At 40.4% G+C, this 18,785-nt stretch overlaps 1 protein-coding gene across 1 annotated transcript in view; it reads left to right on the forward strand.

Moving 5' to 3' along the window:
• Slc8a1 (solute carrier family 8 member A1) overlaps nt 1-17,746 on the forward strand; it is a 332,595-nt gene extending 314,849 nt beyond the window's left edge. Inside the window, exon 11 of the mRNA XM_059248261.1 lies at nt 17,597-17,746. Within this exon, the coding sequence (XP_059104244.1) occupies nt 17,597-17,640 (44 nt within the window). The 3' untranslated portion in view covers nt 17,641-17,746. The remainder of the gene's footprint in view (nt 1-17,596) is intronic.
• Nucleotides 17,747-18,785: the final 1,039 nt, after the last annotated feature.

Here is an 18,785-nt window from a genome sequence, read left to right on the forward strand (position 1 = left end):
AATGGTAAACATCTCTGTTGTGATCACGTGAGCCCACAGAAGAATAAGTCCCTGCTGTCATGTAAAATCCAGCTCTCAGAATTCCCTGCAGCTGCTGTTTCATCAATAAACAAGAATTAATTGTGAAAAAAATACTTTTTAAGTTTATGATCACTGTGCATTTTGTTAATGAATTCAGAAAATTTTATTTTTACCAGAAATTCTCTCAGCCAGTAAATACAACTGCTGATTTCAACCATACTATCATTTCTGTGGTTTCTATATTCTTGATCTAACTACCAGGAAAAAAAAATTGGAAGCTCGGTGCAAAGTATGTCCTAACAAAGATACAATAAATGACTTTTCCTGCATGCTGCCTGAGATATATTGTAATTTGAAATGTCTTATCAAAAAAAAGTATCTATTTCATAACCCAAACTGTAACTGGCAATATTTCTTATGTGTATAACTGATCGTATGTCAATATCAAAAGCAATGTCTGTCATACATGTATGTTATATGTGCTGTTAATCGTGTTAAGCTGTAATTTGTGAGAATGTCATTGCCTGAACTAGTTGACTGTGTACAAATCATTGTCTTCACTGTTTTCCTAATCTCACCATATTTCCTAACATTGAAATATAAATGTTTGTAAATGAGTCATTCATATTCTATCAACTTTCACGTACTTTTTTGTGTGGCTCCATTAACTAACATGAACAAAGGAAAATCAAAATATTCATTGTTGCGGGTCCAGGGACACTTTAGTTAATGGACAAAATTTACTTATTCATTCAGTCAACAAATATCTACTATGTATCTCCTGTGTCCTTTACCAAATATTGGAAAAGTTCTTAATAACCAGAGAAATCACCAATCTGTCTTCTGCTGAAGATTTTTCATCTCTCCCTAAGCCATGCTGTGAAGACTATGGACTTCAATTATTTTTATTTCTCCTATAACAAAGTCCAAAATTGTCTACAAAAGAGCCCTAGCTTAAGATGTAGTATATTTGACCTAGGGAAATGCACTCACGTAAGTATTAAGTCTCAAGGTCAAATTTGAAAGAAACAACAATGAGTTTTAGGGGTTTAGACTTAGTAAGAGCTTGGGGAGGCAGGGAGACACTTGAAAGATTCACTGTTGAAAATTGTATATACTGTCTGCTTTCTGATATAATCTTACTGTTCTATGGGGCCCATAAACTGCAACATCAGTTCTCATGTCATAAACTAGTATCCTGTAGATGATTGAAGATGTACATAAAAGACAAGGGGATTGTCTGTTGAAAGATAAATAAACATGTCTAGAAGACCATAGAAGGAGAAGGGTTATACCACTATGATATTTTCTGAGTGATAGGTTTATTTACATATACCATAACTGCTTACTGCTTTTTAAACGTGCATATACATGCATACACACACACACACACACACACGCATACACACACACACACACACACACACACACACACACACACACACACACCAGACCTAAACCTCTCACAGCATTCCCACAGTGATCAAAGGAGATGCTCCCAATGGGTTTCATGGTAAGTTCTGAACATGAGAAAGATACATGGGCTCCAATTTTATCAAAATCAGAAGGCAGGTGAAAAGCACACTCAAAAATTGAAGGCCTGGGGTTCAAGAGGTGGTTCAGTTGTTAAGAGCGGTGCTCTTACAGAGGACCCAAGTTCTATTCCTGGCACTATCAGGCAGCTCACGTCTATAGCTACCTAGAACTCCAGATCTGGGGTGTCCATTGGCCTCTTCTAGCCTCAATAGTCTCTCTCTCCCTCTCTCCCCCCACTCTCACACACACACCACACCACACCACACACACACACACACACACACACACACACACACACACACACACACACACACAAACTAATAAAAATAAATCTTTAAAACCCCTAACTAAAATTCAAGTAGATAATTAGAAGGAAAAGTGGGAGAGGCTGAAAAATGATCAAGACTTGCACTTCTCCCCACAGTTCATTAACTGATCCACTCGCCTTTAATATGAACTAAACACAGAAGATGAGGTTAGAGCTAGCCACACAGCCACACTTAGACAATGCAGAACAGTGCACATGGACTCCGCTTCGTGGCACCATCAACCTACCTGCGTAATTTGCACCAATCTGAACCCCAGGGTCCTTGTTTGTAAAGCTACCAGTGTCACTGGTGCTGACCTTAGTGCTTGCTCTTTAGGGTCATGATAAGCATAAGCGTACACAGTGCTTGATACAAGGCTTGATACTCAGCAAATGATGGTCGCCGTTTACATCCTCTACAGTTACAACATCTCTTGTTCTAATAACCACTCTTAGCCCCATTTCTTCATCCACTGGGTCAGTTAAGTAAGAGTCCCCCTCCATTGATAGCTGATCACATGCCCCATTCCGACTCACCCTACTTTACTTTCTATAACAACACTGTTGACTTCGTCCAGCAGAAATCACCTTAGACTTGAAATTCCTTCTTGGTAATTTTTACCTTCTGACCATCACTGTAGACCTTGGCTTTAAGTCTCACTTCCCCTTTATTTTCTCAAAGTTGAGCTTTACCCTGCTGCTAAGTATTGCTGCAATTGTCCTGTTCTTGAGTGTACAAGTTTTTTGCACTGCCTTGTCAAGTGTCTGAATAAATGTTTCTTTAACGCCAACACCACTCGTCATTTTGAAAGATGAAAAGAATCAAGAGGCTAAATTAGCTGTATTCACTTCATTAGCTGTGACCAAAATTCCCCAAGTACTTCTTACCAACCAGGCAATATTTATTTATGTTATATCCCTGGTCCTCACAAAATCTCTTTGGAGTGGGAACTATTTGCAGTCCTTTATAGATGTGAGAACTTGAGCTTAGAGAACATAAGTATTTGCCCCAAATGCCAAACTTCCATAGTCACTAAGTGGCAAACTGAACTTCAGATTCAAATTTATTTGACTCTAAAGCTCAACCTTGGCAATTATCACTTTATTCTGCCTTTTGAAAATCAAAAATTGAAAGTCTCTATTTATTTAGAATAAGCTTTCAAGCTGACAGAAAAATCTCAAAAAATAATGCAACAGCAAAGCAATTATAAGTATGTAGATAGACATATGGATAGAATAGACCAGATCAGATACATCCTTAACTTACATTTGTATCAGGCCAGAGAAACTCCATACGGATTTGATACATATCTCCATAGTAACAATCATAAGACATAATTATTATCCTACTTTTTGTGGTTTTTTGAAGACTTTTATATCACCCACATGAAAGGAACGAACACTGAGTAAGCTCTGTATGCATCACCGAAGTCTCCGTGGAAACAGCTCGCCAAGGTCACCTTCAGTAGTATCACACAACCACAGAGAACAGATATATTTATTCTTGTTTCTTTGGCCAGGGTTATCTGCAGGCATCTGATTTGGGAATAAAACCTATATATTTATATATAGTTATATCTAATTCCTTTCCTAATTTAACCAATGGCTATTTTATTTTCACAAATCAAGTTCTGAGGTTATCCTCACAGCATCTACTAGCAGGTCATAGGCAGTAGTAGTTACTTCATAGAGGGGATTGATTACAAATATGAAATGATCTTGGACACGACAGAAATTCTCTTTTACAAATGAATATTTTGTTCTGAGCTTCCCCATAACACTATCTGTGTTGAAGTATTAGTTTTATCATTTCTGAAGAGCTGATTCTTTAGGTGTGCCTAGTAGGTGTACACACACACACCACCACCACCACCACCACCACCACCATACTTAGCTTTGAATAAGATTCAACTATAAAGTGGCAGTGAAACTTGACCCCGTTTTGAGGAATAATGGTGGCCTCACTGCAAAGACACAATTAGTGTGAGTCCACACTCAACCACTGCTTGGCACCTTAGCCACATCCTTTTCAAGTGTTCTGATTCCATATCTCAGGTACTGGCTGAAAACAGAACGCAATGAAATATGTTCGGGGTGTCTAAGGTGATAAGACCCTACAGTGAAGATATCTAAACAACCCAGGAATGCCCCATCTACCCGAGCCATCAGAACGACCTTCACCACAAAATATCTGACATCAAAGGGAATTTTATTGTTTCCAGTAGCCATGAAAAATAATTAAGGGGACCACATACACAAGTGTATATGTCACTAAAAAACAAGGTACAGTGTGATAAGCATCCATCAACAGAGACTAGAAAAGTAAAACAAAAGGTCAAGCCTCCCTCAAACAGCTGCAACTGTCTGACAGTTCATGATTCCTTTTCTTTGTAAGTAAAAATAATGTGAACAACCTCTTTTGGTTACCATGAGAACGAGAGGACAAATAACCAAATGAGTTTCCTAGATGGGAAAACGCATGTGGCCATCTGTTTTAAACTCAAGCCAACAAATTCCAAGCATATGGAAGGCCCGATCCCAGAGAAACCAAGACTCAAAGATGCAAATGTTAAAAAAAAAAAGTTGTTATTAATTAACCCAAGAGTGTTTGAGTTTGGGACAGTGTGGTAAGAAATTAGGGGGAGAAATCTTGGTGTTGGCTTCTTCTACTGATTACAGAAAATCTGTCTTTTGTGAGTGAAGCCCCCACAAGGTTTCATGTTTTATACAACAGTGAGGACTCCCACTAAGCCCGAGTTTTGTAAATTCTTTTTTTTTCCTGTGTATGTTGATATATGCATATATGTAGATATATGTGAGTGTGTGCATTCGCTTGTGTCTGCACGTGTAGAGGTCAGAGGTCTATGTCAAGTGGCTGCCTCGGTTGCTCTTCTGCTTGCACCCTAGCCTTGAAATTACAGACATGCTCGACTGCACCCCCTGCCTCTCTGTGGGCACTGGGGATCTGAACTCAGGTGTTCATATTTCACAGCAAGGACTTCCACCACTGAGCCATTTCCTCAGCCCCTCGGAGTTCTGTAAATAGGAGAAAGTTTGACTCAAAATGCTGACCTGCATTAGTTTTGTTGATCAGTCTGAACACCCACACTTCTCTCCCTTCTCTGAGACTTTTCAATTCACAACAGGAGCAAGCAACCAGCCAGGCCATGTGTCAGAAGCTATTTGGGACCAAACTCAGAGGTTAGTTCTATTTATCAAGAACCTGACATGGGTCAAGAATGAGTTTTAAAAATACATACATGTACAATGGGTTCAAAAGAACAAAGACAGTACCAGTACCTTGGGAATTCAACAACATAAAATAAAATAGAAAAACAAACAAACAAAAAAACATAGGTAAAATGTCAGTTTCCTTTAGGTCACCTGATCAGGGCACCTCATTCCACTTGAGAAAGGGAAGCTGTAGTGGAGGAAAATGTCGCTTCGCCCACGGGTGGCATGAAGGTTCCGTCTGATAGATGACGCTTGCAAGATTGCTGTGCCTCAGTTTGTACTCGGTGAGGGGAGGCCTGAGCGTCTGCAGCGCCCCTGGATTGCCTTTCCCTCAGCCCTGGGATCCTCCAGAGGATCACCTACCATTAACAATAGAGAGCATGCATTCCCAAACCAGATTACTTGGGTTCAAATTTTGTCTCTTCTAAATTGCACAATCACAAGCAAGCTATTTATTATCCTGGTCCTCATAATGAAAACAAGGGGAATAATGGCATCTCCCTTACGGTTTTCTTATAAAGTTGAAGTGAGTTAACTAACATACCTAAACTCCTTAGAATGCTGACACACAGTGAGTGCCAGCAAAAGTCACACACAATCGTCGCAGCTCTGAAGACAGAGCTAAGATTGGTTCTATTTGTTCATTAGCCATAGAGAGCTGTGATGTGACTGACTGGACTCTTACTGTATTGGAGACAATGCGGAAGAACTGAGAATAGCAAAAGCCACAGCAGGGAATATACAAAAGTAAAATAAAGCAGTGAGGTGGAAAAGAACAAGGAATTATTTTAATGTAAAATATGAAAAGAAACACAGAGTTGAGGCGATAGGTTGGCAAGTGGTGTGCGTGGTAGACAAGTATGAGGACCCAAGTTTGATGATCAGAACCCAGAAATTAAGCTATGTCTGCTGGCGTGCACTTGAAATCACAACTTTGGAGAGGCAAAGACAAGACAATTCCTGGGGCTCACTAGCAAGCCAGCCTAGCCCAGTCAGTAACTCCCAGGACCTATTGAGGAACCCTGTCTCAAAATGCACAGAGGATGTCTCTTAAGGAATAATACAGAAGATTCACCTCTGGCCTACACACACACACACACACACACACACACACACACACACACACACACCAGAAAGCAATGGGTGATATCTGCCAGAGTTCCCTGGTAACTTTTGCTATTATTTTGATGTTATAAAAAATAATAGCAATATAAAGACAGCCACTGCTAGAGAGTGGACAGATACTCTCTTACTTTATATACATGTATCCAAAAATTCAGTCCAGTAATATTATCTCCACGTTTCAAATTAAAGACTGGAGGACAAAAGAGGCCCCTGTGATGGTATGGCTAGTCAAGGATGAGCCAGCAAAAGGGCTAGTCTGACTGCCAGAGGCTGCTTATCTAACCATTGGGCTTGCTCACACCTAAAGAGACTCAGTCCTAGAATAATCTGAGCATTGAAATGGACAGAAATAGGAACAGCCATAAGACATGACCCTGAATTATTTTGTTCTCCTATCCATAGATAGCTGTGTGTTGCATTAATAGCATTTTGGAGATTGCTTAAGATCACGTGAACCCAGGGTCTCACACATGCTCAATAAGCATTCCCTTTACCCTTCTAGGGTGTCAGCAACAGCAAAGTCCTTACTCTGCCAAAGTCTTAACAAATCTCTGCACATACTATTTTTACTATTGTGCCTAGGCAAAATATAGTATCCTGTCCCAGAAAACTGCGTGATTGCAGAACCAAACCTCTGATGTATACAGAATAGAAGTAATCCTTATATTATGGGTTTATCTCTTTATAGTCTCACATATCAAAAATATCTTAAATCAAGTATAACTTTCCCACCTGGGGGGAATTGTGAAAAACAGAAATTAGGTTCTGGCCCACAAATACTTGATACACTACATTCCAAAAGAACTAAATGTAATAAGAGCTTTTAAAGCTGAAATCTATAGTTTTATTAAATGCACATAAATCTCTTCCACACTAACTCCAAGTATTTAGTTTCAGAAAAATCATATTATCCTCTCATAATTTATATGATCCTCTCATAATTCTCTCCATGCCCTTACTGTAATATACCAGAAAGTGAGACAAAATGTTTACTTTGAGAAATATCTGACTCATTATTTGGGGGTGGCAATTATACAGAAGTCTTGGAAAGGCCCCTGGAAAAGTTGCAGTGTTTCTTAGTCATTGAAGGAAATGTGTGTGTGCTCTCTTCCTCATTTTTACCGTAATGGCATTGTGGCCCTCTATCTACAGCAAGCAGGTTGTTGCACAAAGTTGGTATTTATTCACCCGGGCTGGCAAGGTGACAGATGATGACTTACACACCGTATCAGACAATATCTTAGAAAGAGCATGTTTAATTGACAAAGTGTTTTAAGCATAATTGCTTTGCATTAGTCACTGTACATGAGAATTCAGGACTGAATCTACTCAGAGCAGACGAGGAACAGGGTGTGGAACGCTCGATGATCTTTTGTTCCAGTAATATGTAGAAACAGTTAATGGACTATTATCTTTGCATAATCAATCAAATAGAATTAAATATTAGTAGGAGATTTTTAGAAGCCACGGAAGACATTATTTGCATCTTTTCCTCATCTGCCACAATATGGAGTTCTTTCTTGACTTTGGGTAGAGGTCATTAGTTTGACCAAATGGCTCTCCCTGTTTATACAGACTATGTTCAGAAAATAAAACAAAAGCTTCAGCAGTCATATGTTTGACTTGAGGTTGGCTCTCAGGTTTCGGATAGATGGATGAATGGAAGATTTAAGTTCTACCCGGTTAACCAAGTAGTTTTAAACTCTGGCCATACATTGATGGTACCTGTAGATGTGTAATGTAAACATTTGCCTGAAGACCCACCACAGATAGATCTACTCGGTGAGAATGTTTGCACCTGAAGATAGATAATGGAATTTAAGGATGGGTGTTTTTCCCAAATAGAATCACCACATTATGAAAAGCAAAACCCAGGGTGTCCAGCTAAATTTGAGTTTCAGATAAATAAATCATATTCAGTATGTCTCAAATATTACAAAGGACATATTTACACCAACAAAATTATTTCATATCCATTTCAAAACCTGAAAGAAATGGGCAAGATCGATTATGAAAATGCAAGGGCTGGGGAGATGATTCAGACAGTAAAGTGCTTATTGTACCACTGTGAGGACCTGAGTTTGGATTCACAGCACCCATGTAAAAGCTGGGGGAGGGGAGAGGGGGTGCTGCATGGCTCAGAGGTTAAGAGTACTGGCTGTTCTTCCAGAAGTCCTGAATTCAATTTCCAGCAACCACACGGTAGCTCACAACCATCTATAATGGGATCTGATGCCCTCTTCTGGCATGCAGGTATATTTGTATGTAGTTGTAGTGGGGGGAGGAGGGAGGGAGGGAGGGAGAGAGGGAGAGAGAAAAAGACACACACACACTAAGAAACATACCCAAAGTGAAAATGAGAGTTGAAAAGAATACATCCAAGCCAGCAAATGTTTGGTCACCAACACTGGATCCTAGAGAGACTGATGGATAGAATTAAAGTAAATTCCCAGTGTTTGGGTTTGAATCTGAAATAGCCCTACATAGACTCATGTTCTAAGTACTGTTTCCTGCTTTGTGCTTTCCTGGTTTGTTTCCTATTTGGAAGGTTGTAGAGGTTTTCACAAATGGGTTGGGGAGGCAGAAGTAGATTCCTAGACAGAGGCCTTGAAAGTTACCATCTCCTATGTCCTAGTTCCTTTTTTTTTTCTTCCTGGTCTACCTCCATGTGAACAATCCTCTACCACAACTCCCACTGCCATAGCAGGCTTCCTCAAATTGATAGACTCTAATCCTCTAAAACCATGAGCCAAAATAGACCTCCCTCACTTATGTGGGTCATTTTGGTCACAGCATTGTGAAAGCAACTAATACAAGAAATTTTTGTACATTGTGGTAGGGATGGCATGATGGTGATAATGACTCTGTCCACAGCATCTAGAGCATGAGGTAGAAGCTCATTCATCTCAGGCAGGAAGGAAGCAGGAAGACACAGGCCAGAACCAAGACCAAGTTTACCCTTCAAAGGCCCACCCCCATGGGTTACCACCTTCAGCCAGGCATCACTCCTAAAAGGTTCCACTGCCTCCAAAGTAGTTCTACAAGCATGGGAATAAGTGTTCAAAACACAAATCTGTGGGTGACATTTCTGACTCAATTCGTAGGACCCAATTACAGAGAAATTGCGCAATCAAACAAGAAGCCTAGGCAGAAACAAATTAGCAGAGACTGTTTTATGACATACTCTGGTTTTTGATGGTCAGAAAACCATTGTTGAAATGAGGGCAAAGGTGGAAAGGGAATTTTCAAGTAAGCAATCGTACTTTGTTCTGTACCGCAGAACAAAGCTGGGTGGTGCGGGGTGGGGAGTGGGGGGAGATGTCTCCTCTACTAAGAAATAACATTTATCCCAGAGCCTGGAGCATGCAATTTCAAGAGAGTTTGGAAGTGACCTTAGTGTGATGAAGAGTCTTTGGGTACAGGGTCAGACCTTCATTGTGTCTTTTTCCACTAGCAAAATGGCTCTGATACTGATAACTCTTCAGAGCAGCTCTGTTGACCAGTATTTACAACACACTATTTGAGAAAAATATTCACAGAGATTAAGCCTTGAGCAAGACAAATGTCAGTCGTTCCTTGCTAGATAGATTTTTTGCAAAATGGAAACAGCAAAGTGAAAGAGCTTGACATCAATGGACAATCAAAGAAAAGGTGATTTAAGGAGATGTGCCTTCTGTAGAAATCTGACTATATCCCAGGTAGGGGAACATTAGAAAACTCAATAGTAGAATGTATCCCATTTGTAATAGCAATAAAAAAAAAACTGTAAAAATAATCTTGACAGAAATATGTAAAATATATTTAATAGCCTTATATAAATTTTATGAATAAGTAAGAAAAGCAGGCAAGAAGTTGCACACAAAGGAGTTACAAGAAATATGAAGAGGAACTGAACTGCTTTAAGATGCAGGAGAATGCATCCCAAATCCACAGTGAAGCCCACATGCCTAGAGAAATGACTCAGGCTGGAAGTCAAACAACGTCAGGTGTTGTGGAGACCATGAATAATGGGAACCCATTCTTTGTTGGTGAGTATAAAGTAGTTCAATCATTCTCTGTCATCTACCAAATTTATGCACCTCCTCCTCCCCAGCAACTTTACCCCCAAATACACAACATGTGCTCAGATACACAATACGGCCTCAGATGCATGCGTACCAAGCCACACTTGAAAACAAAACCTCAGATTTTGTTTAATAACATTGCTTAATTATCGTGTTGCATGCACAGCATGGAGATCTGATGTAGAAATGAAAATTGACAAACTATAACTATTCACAATTGTTTGATGAATCTCACTAACAAGAAGGTGAGGAGCAAGAGTTGGAGGAAAATACCCCAGAAATAGCCTACCACGAGGAATACTGATAATGTTCTGTTTGTTTTCCTGGTAGAAGATATATGAAAATGTTCACTTGGTTGTGCATGTTGGTTATTTTTTTATCATTGTGCTATCTTCTATATATGCTATCCATGAGTAATAAGTTTTAAAAATTAAAGAGATGAGCACCTGATAGAAGATTTGCCTAAATTTAAAGCCTTTATTCTTGAATAGGAAAATTCACTAAGGATGTCAAAGCTTAACTGCTTTTGTCCATCCCTGTCATAACAAAATATCTGAAACTGAATAATTTATAAACTATAAAAAAATTATTACACAACTTGGAAGCTGGAAAATCTAAGCTCTCCGAGATCCAGATTTCGTGTCTAGCGAGGATTAAGAATTTACTCTTTGCTCCAAGATAGCACTTTTGTTCTGTTTTTACATGAAGAGACAGGAAAGACATTCTCCAATACTCCTTCAAGTTCTTTTATTAAAGGGTCAATTTCATGAGAGTGGAGGCCTCCTGGCCTAAGCAGCCATCTCTCTCTTAACATCACCTTGAACCCTGTTAAGTTGTAGATATGAAGTGTCCTCCAGAAGAGATGATTTGTGGGGGCTTTGGTCTCCTGCTGGTGATGTTATTTTAGGAGATTCTGAAAACCTGATGGAGCCTAGAGAGAAAAAGTAGGTCACCAGAGGAGCATTTTTGAAGAACACATCTCGCTCTGCCCCTTTCTGCATTCATTCTGCTTACCACCCACCAGGTACTATGTGTCCCTGTCACATAGTACTGCCGGTGTGATGCTCTACCCAAGCACCTGGAGCTAAACCATGGACTAAGCCCTCTAAAACTGTAAGTCTATCTAAATCCTTTCCTTAAGGTGTTTCTGTCAGGTATTTCAGCAAAGTTTGCTAGGTCAAAGTAACTAGAACAAAGATTAAGTTCCAACATATGAACTTGGTGTGGCACTAACATTCAGAGCACATTATTAACTGATCCATAATCACAATCCCCATATAAGCCCAATCAAGATACCAACAGTTGTTTAGGGTGAGGAGGTTACCCCCTTGGTTCAAGGGATGTAAAAAGTTACGAATAATGATAAGTAATATACCAACTCTCCCCGGGTAGACATGAGACATTTAGCAATTCCATAATAAAAATTGAAGGTAAATGCTTTACTAATCAAAATCCTAAATACGTAAGATGTATTGTAAAACTACAGTAAGAGAGCTGGTTTAGGGTTGGTATGGTAATAAAAAAAAATTGATAGGATAAATTGAATGGAATCTAGAAATAGACTCAGATGTATATGGAAATGTGGTAGCATTTCTAGTTCAGTAATTATGGTATATTTATAGAATAGGATAAAGATAAATGATCATTTCATGGCATGCATTTGAAAAATGATGTATGTGTCTGGGAAAGCTACCAAATTTTCATCTCACTCCATACAACAAACTATTTCCTGTAAATTAAAGATTTAAATGAAAATAATTTAGAGCATTAGAAAGAAATGATAATCACAAAAAACTATTTTCTAAGATGCAGTAAGGGGTTAGATTACACATGCATACAATTTTAAATTCATGTGGAAAATAATATCAACCATATTGAATTTAAAAACCGAGAGAATATTTGAGACATTTTCCTGACTATAAAATGTCTCCTACAAACCAATAAGGAAAGGAGCGTCAGTGGGAAGAATCACAGACAGAGGATTGGTCAAGTTATACAAATAGAGCTTAGATGCAGACAAATATGTTACCCTGTATCCACGATACAAACAGAGCTTAGATGCAGACAAATATGTTACCCTGTATCCATGTTTGGAAGAAGAATCTTCACCTTCTTAAGCTATGCAGTTTAGTAATCAGAAGTAGGTTCACACTTTACTGCAGAAAACACAAATTCAAACTTTAAATCCCCACACAGAGAACTGGCCATACTCACAAAATTCACAAAAAGGACTCCCATGCAAACTGATAGGAGTTCATAGGAGTTCGGCTTAAAGCACTAACTTTGAGTGCATGGCACTTTGGCAATGCCTTCCAAATTTTAAATACTTAGGCTCTTGATAATATTTACACTGCTTGGTGCTTGATTTTTTTTTTTTTCTCCAGAGTAAGTTTGTGTTTTTTTAATAGCTTATAAATCATCCTGGTTTTTGCCTGGTTGTGGAACCTACTGTCATAAATAGATCATACCATGTTTCTTCAACAAGACTAAGCCCCCCACCCACTCCAAAAAGTAATAAAGTCAATATTAATAAAGATTGGAATCTGTTACAGACACATGCAATAACTTCCAAGATACGTTAAAAGATTCAGAGTTGTGTATACCACTATGTGAGGGGCTAGAACTGAAAGGTCTGGGGAACATAAGTCCAGGCATTTTCCCACTGCTCCCTTTTTTTAAAAAATTGATACTCGCCGCATCTATTTCTAATTAAACCAATAGCAGCAACAACAAAGAAGCCTGAATCAAAATCCTTTTTCCAGTGAATCTAGATGAGCCTTAACTTGTGGACACTTTTCTGGAAAGCAGAGCAGTGATTTATGGTATCACCTTGTTGCGTCAGAGGTGAACATGATGTTGCTGCGCCTTCTTTAGATTTTGATGCTCTGGAAAGGCTAGTTCTCAGCCTGAGGGGGAACATCCCTAAGGTAGTCAGGTCTTCTTAGGGTTCTCCTCACTGAGGTTGGCTGAGCACTGAGCCACTCCACAGCTCTGTTTTGGGTTCATCTGTGAACTAGGCATTATCTATGCCTGCCTTGATCACGGGTTTATGTGTTAAAATAAAACCATGTTCATGAAAATGTGTCATTGACAGATGTTATTATCATTTATATGATCCATGTGGGTCCCTGACACCCAATTTCCAAAGTCATTAGCTTAGTGTTACATTAGTAATGCCTCTGAAGAAGGTCTTGCAACAGTATTTTGCCTCCCTGTGCAAATAACACTTAGACAAGTACAGCCCACTGCTCTCTTGTCCTGTGACAAAGATGATGCACCATTTGGCCGTTTTAAACCTCAGACATAGCCGACGTGGAAGTGGTCCTCGTTTACCCCGCACCCAGGGAACGCTTGTCCTAGGCTTTCAGAAAATGAAGTCGATAATTTGTCAGACTCTGTGTAGTCACTACTCATCTACCTCTCAGCTTCCAAGCAACAGGTACAAAAAATCTTCAGATTAGAAATGTAGTGATTCGGCCGGGTGGTGGTGGTGCACGCCTTTAATCCCAGCACTCGGGAGGCAGAGCCAGGCGGATCTCTGTGAGTTTGAGGCCAGCCTGGGCTACCAAGTGAGTTCCAGGAAAGGCGTAAAGCTACACAGAGAAACCCTGTCTCGAAAAACCAAAAGAAAAAAAGAAAAAAAAAAAAGAAATGTAGTGATTCATGCCTAACAGAACGCCCTGGAGAAAAGCCCCGTGACACGTTAATACTGAAGCAAATTGAGGTGCAGTGGGCAGCCTCCTCCTCCTTCTCCTGCTGCTCTCATTTAGTGCAGATGCACCTTTCTGAATTATACAGCTTTTAACTCCTGCCAAAAAAACATCCTTCCAGAGGCCAGAGGTCCTCCCAGGATTCTGCTGACTCAGCACTGCCTGTCCAGTCTTTGTGCCAGGGCTTTGGGCAGGTCACTCTACAGGTCATTCTTTATGGCTAAACTTTCCTCCCCCAGATATATTCCTGCTTCCCCTCGCCCTGTGCACAGTCTGAAATGCTGGCTCCCCTCTGCTCGTCTTCTTGCCTCCTTTGCCATTACACATATTAAAATGAAAGCTTTTCCCCAGTTCTTCCCTCAGGAGATATCAGGGGTGATGGAGGCAGAGGCACAGCTCCATGATGTTGCTGGCAGATTGAGAAGGTCCCTTCATTTTCTTCAGGAACCTCAGCTTGGTCCAAACTGTAGCCTTGGCTATACTGTAGAAAACCTATCAGGATGAGACAGCCTGAAGCAGAGATGGAGTTTGGGAGGTGGATAAAGGAAATAAGAATTAAGATCCTCAGCACCCATTTAAATGCTGCATGCATCTGCAGCCCCAGCAGTAGGAGGCAGAGATAGGCAGATCCCAGGAGCTCATTGGCCAGACAGTCTAACTGAAATGCAGAGTTCCACATAAGGCACTCTGTCTCAAAAAAACGAGGAGCGAGACAGAAGAGAACACCAATGTCTACCTTCACAAGAAATGCACACAACACACACGTTTTTGTGTCTAAACGACATATATGTGCGTATTCATGCATATACCACATGTACACACAAACATACACAAGTAAAAAAACAGAAATGGGTGTACCATACAGACTATGTGATTATACCTGGGCTATGAATTTATCATTATGAAGCAAAATGTCACTATGAACAAGCCCTTCTATGTGTGTGCATCTATGTACTGGTACACATACATGTGGATGTGTGTGCATGTGTGTATGGGGGGGCAAGAGGACACCCTCAAGTGTCATTTCTCAAGTGAAATTCACCTATATTTTGTATTCTGGGTCTCTCATTGCCCTTACTAGAGCTGGCCAGCAAACCTCGGTGACCTGTGGCTCCCATACATGTGCATTCACAAAAGAAACGAAAATCAAATATATTCATGTTTTTTTCATTTGTGATTGTTACTCAAGATAACAGGTGCCACTCAACTCAGCTTTATACACAGATACAAAAGGGACCATGTCTCAAAAAAATTTGATGGAAATGAAAATGATGTGCTGTAGGGAGGTGGGGGGGGTGTTTGCTAGATGACTCCGTGGCAGCCATATTGAAAAGATACTGAAGAGGGATGCTTTGAGAGTTTTAACAGAATTATTTATGAAGCATGAGGGTAGGAAAAAAACTGTATCACTGTTTCTGAATTATACTATTTTAATGTCTGTGTGAATAAATAAACTATAGAATGTATTTCGGACACTCACTGCATACGCGAAAGTTTACATAGTATAATTGAACAAATCCCTGTGTGTCTGTGATACTTCCCAATGGGAAAACCAGAGGCCTTGTTTGGAGTCCCCTCCTCCATGGGCATGTGGGCTAGCCAAGCACCCCATGTGTTCATACCACTGGGAAAGCGGAAGCCCTAAACATGGTATTACAGCGTGAGCACTGGAAATGGCGGTGGCAGCCATCAGACCGGAAGCAGATTGCTGCTTAGAGCCACGTTCAGAAAAGAGGAAGCCATTCCACTCAGAGAGGCTGACGCCGGAAAAAGGAGGAAGTGCTGTGGGAGGAGGAAGAAGACATGAAGTCAGTGAATTATCAAACTCCGTGGGATGGTGGAAGACACCAGGAAAGTCAGATTAGTTTTCCTAAAATGTCTCCATTCTATTTTTCTACTGCTCAAATTAAGAGGGGCATGGAGTCAAGGACAGGGCAGTGGGGGAGGAGAATGGCTGTGAACAGAACAGAATGACTCTAAGGGATGAGAGTGTTCACATGAGACCTATTCCTTTACGCTAACCTGAAAAAAAGTTAGCAAAATATTTAAAAGTAAGATGATGTGGAGAAATGTGGTTTGGGGACAACTCTTATGTGAACTAATTCATTGTTGACTCCATAAAGTATCATCAGGGATACCTACCATACAGTTTCACATTTAGGAGTAGGATAGATGCGCACACGCACTTGCACGTGTGCACACACACACAACACACACACACACACACACACACACACACACACACACTTCACTCTCCTGAACACAGCTATGATGCCACCAAATCATGTGACCCAGCAAAACCAATCAGAAAGAGTGTAGAAAAATATTTCTCCTGGGGCTGCAGAGTAGGAATAACAAAGGCCAGTGCTGGAACAGCCAGGAGTTCTGGTCACAGGGAGGCAGCTCATCTGCACTGGAAGACAATAAGGCTAACTCTCAGAGAGACAAAGTCAAGAAATGTAACCAGACTATTCTGCTTTGAGTCCTTTGTTCCGGCTCTTCCTGAAACAGGCCTTCCTGCTGCTTCTATTCATACGCTAAACTCTCTAATTTCCCTATTTAACTGCAAAACAATAGTCTTGTGATTATATTGGGGTTTCCCAATCCAAAGGAAAACAATAGAAATGATCCTAGTTACCATTCAAGAATGAAAATGTTAAACCTGAAAAATTGTAAGGAGAAAGACTGAATCGTGATTGTCCAATTGAAGCAAACTTTATTAAATCCTGGCCAGGAAGATGAACCCTGGCCAGATTTATATCCTGGATTCCCAGAGAAATGGTGCTGAATTAGGTGAGTCTACAAAGGCCAAACCCACAAGGCTACATACTTTATGCTTTCATCTAATGGGGACAAAGTATACATCCTGATGCACTTCCTGCCTACATGTGATCAAGTACATCCTGTGTAGTTGGGGGCAACCAACCTTGTTAATTGAACTGAAAACAAGTGACTTGTTATTTTATGAGAGCAACAGCCTCCAACACTCCAGAAAGTTATTTGTCCTTGGGCAAGTGGGGCTTACAGGTTAACTTTAACCCTTAAAGAAAACACAAACACACACACACACACACACACACCAGAGAAAGAGAGACATACAGAGACAGAAAGACAGAGACAGACAGAAAATGAGGGGGGGAGAGAGAGAGAGAGAGAAAGAGAGAAAGAGAGAGAGAGAGAGAGAGAGAGAGAGAGAGAGAGAGAGAGAGAGAGAGAGAGAGGAGAGAGGAAAGAGAATACATTATTTAACTAAAGGATTTTGTTGTTATTCTTGCGGCTGTTTTTCATCATTCTGGTTTGAATGTGTAATGTCTGCCCCCAACAGGCTCATGAATCTGAATACTTGGTCCCCAGCTGCTGATGTTATTTGGGGAGGTGTGGCTGCTATAGTAGACTTGAGTTCTCTGTTTTCTGTCAGCTACAGCAGTGTGACCACCCACCATGAGTTTCCACCACCCAGATGCAGATCCACCCACCTGTAAGCCAAGCATCAAACAAACCTTCCTTTCCTTCAGTTGCTTCTGTAGGGTATTCTGTTTTAATGCTAAGAAAACAATGATACACTTAACCAACCATCCATTGCAAATACATTTTCACAGGAGATTTACCGCTGATGCCAAACTTACTCTACCCAGTTGTGTGAGCCTGAACCATCTTTCAACTATCTCTGGTTATCAGTGTTTACAACCTCCCAAATAAGGACTTGAGAAACAGATGGAGCATCAAGATTCAGGCAACTTGGTCCAGCAGGCGAAAGATTGTAAATGCCTGGTACAAAGTTTGAACAGCAGTAACATGGGCCTCAGAACTCCATAATTCTATAATGTTCTTTTATTTGATTTTTCTTCTTATACAGCACCATTTGAAATTTTAAGATAGTCAGAGTTCTCTAGAGTAACAGAACTTTTAAAATGAAACTCTCTGTGTGTACAGAAAAGGGATTTATTAGAATGACTTAGGGCTGTGCTCCAGCTAATCCAACAGTGGCTGGCTATGAATGAGAAGTCCAAGAATCCAGTAGTTGCTCAGTCTGTGAGGCTGGATATCTCAGTTGGTCTTGAGCTCATTATTCTTCCCGTTTGGTGGACGAGGGTCCCCACTCTAAGACCCTCTGCTAATCTAAGTGCTATTGATAGCTGGGCCTCCCACCAGCCCACACGACCTCCACTCACTCCTCGTCACGTAATTGCCTGTCTGTGGATTTCCTTTTGATGCATTCTAACTTTGATTCTATTTCCTTTTAGCCAAGGAGTGGAGGAATGGCAGAATGTATGGACTTGCTTCCCTTCTGGGAATTCTAGAAACCTGAGAAGGATTATCTCAATAAGGGACTCTTCAGAATAAAAGACCTCCCTGTGGAGAGATAAGTAAAGCCATTTATGGGGTCTGTGGCTCTTGCTCTTCTTTACAATAAATTCCTTGAGGAAAATGATTTCAATCTGGAATTAATAGATGCTGTGATGTTCCCTGTAGGACCCAAGAAGAGTGGCTTCTAACACAGACAGACAAGGCTTCCTCCCTGTGCCCCTATGACAGGGGTTTATTTATCACACAAGGGGTTTCATTAATGTTCCACCCCTTCAATAATATTTACAGTTTCTCCCAGATCGGTGTCTTGTCAACATGGCTTCTGACCCAGGAAGCCTGTTGACACATGCGGTCTGTCTGTGGGAGTAGGAGACAGTGGGAACACATGAAGAAGATGAAAACTCTTTGTGTCATGGAGCATCTAGTCGTAACCCTCCCCAGCAAGCCACAATGAGAAGTAACGTTTCTACACCTTTCTTA

Source organism: Peromyscus eremicus, chromosome 22 (assembly GCF_949786415.1).
Source record: "Peromyscus eremicus chromosome 22, PerEre_H2_v1, whole genome shotgun sequence".
NCBI classification, from domain to species: Eukaryota; Metazoa; Chordata; class Mammalia; order Rodentia; family Cricetidae; genus Peromyscus; species Peromyscus eremicus.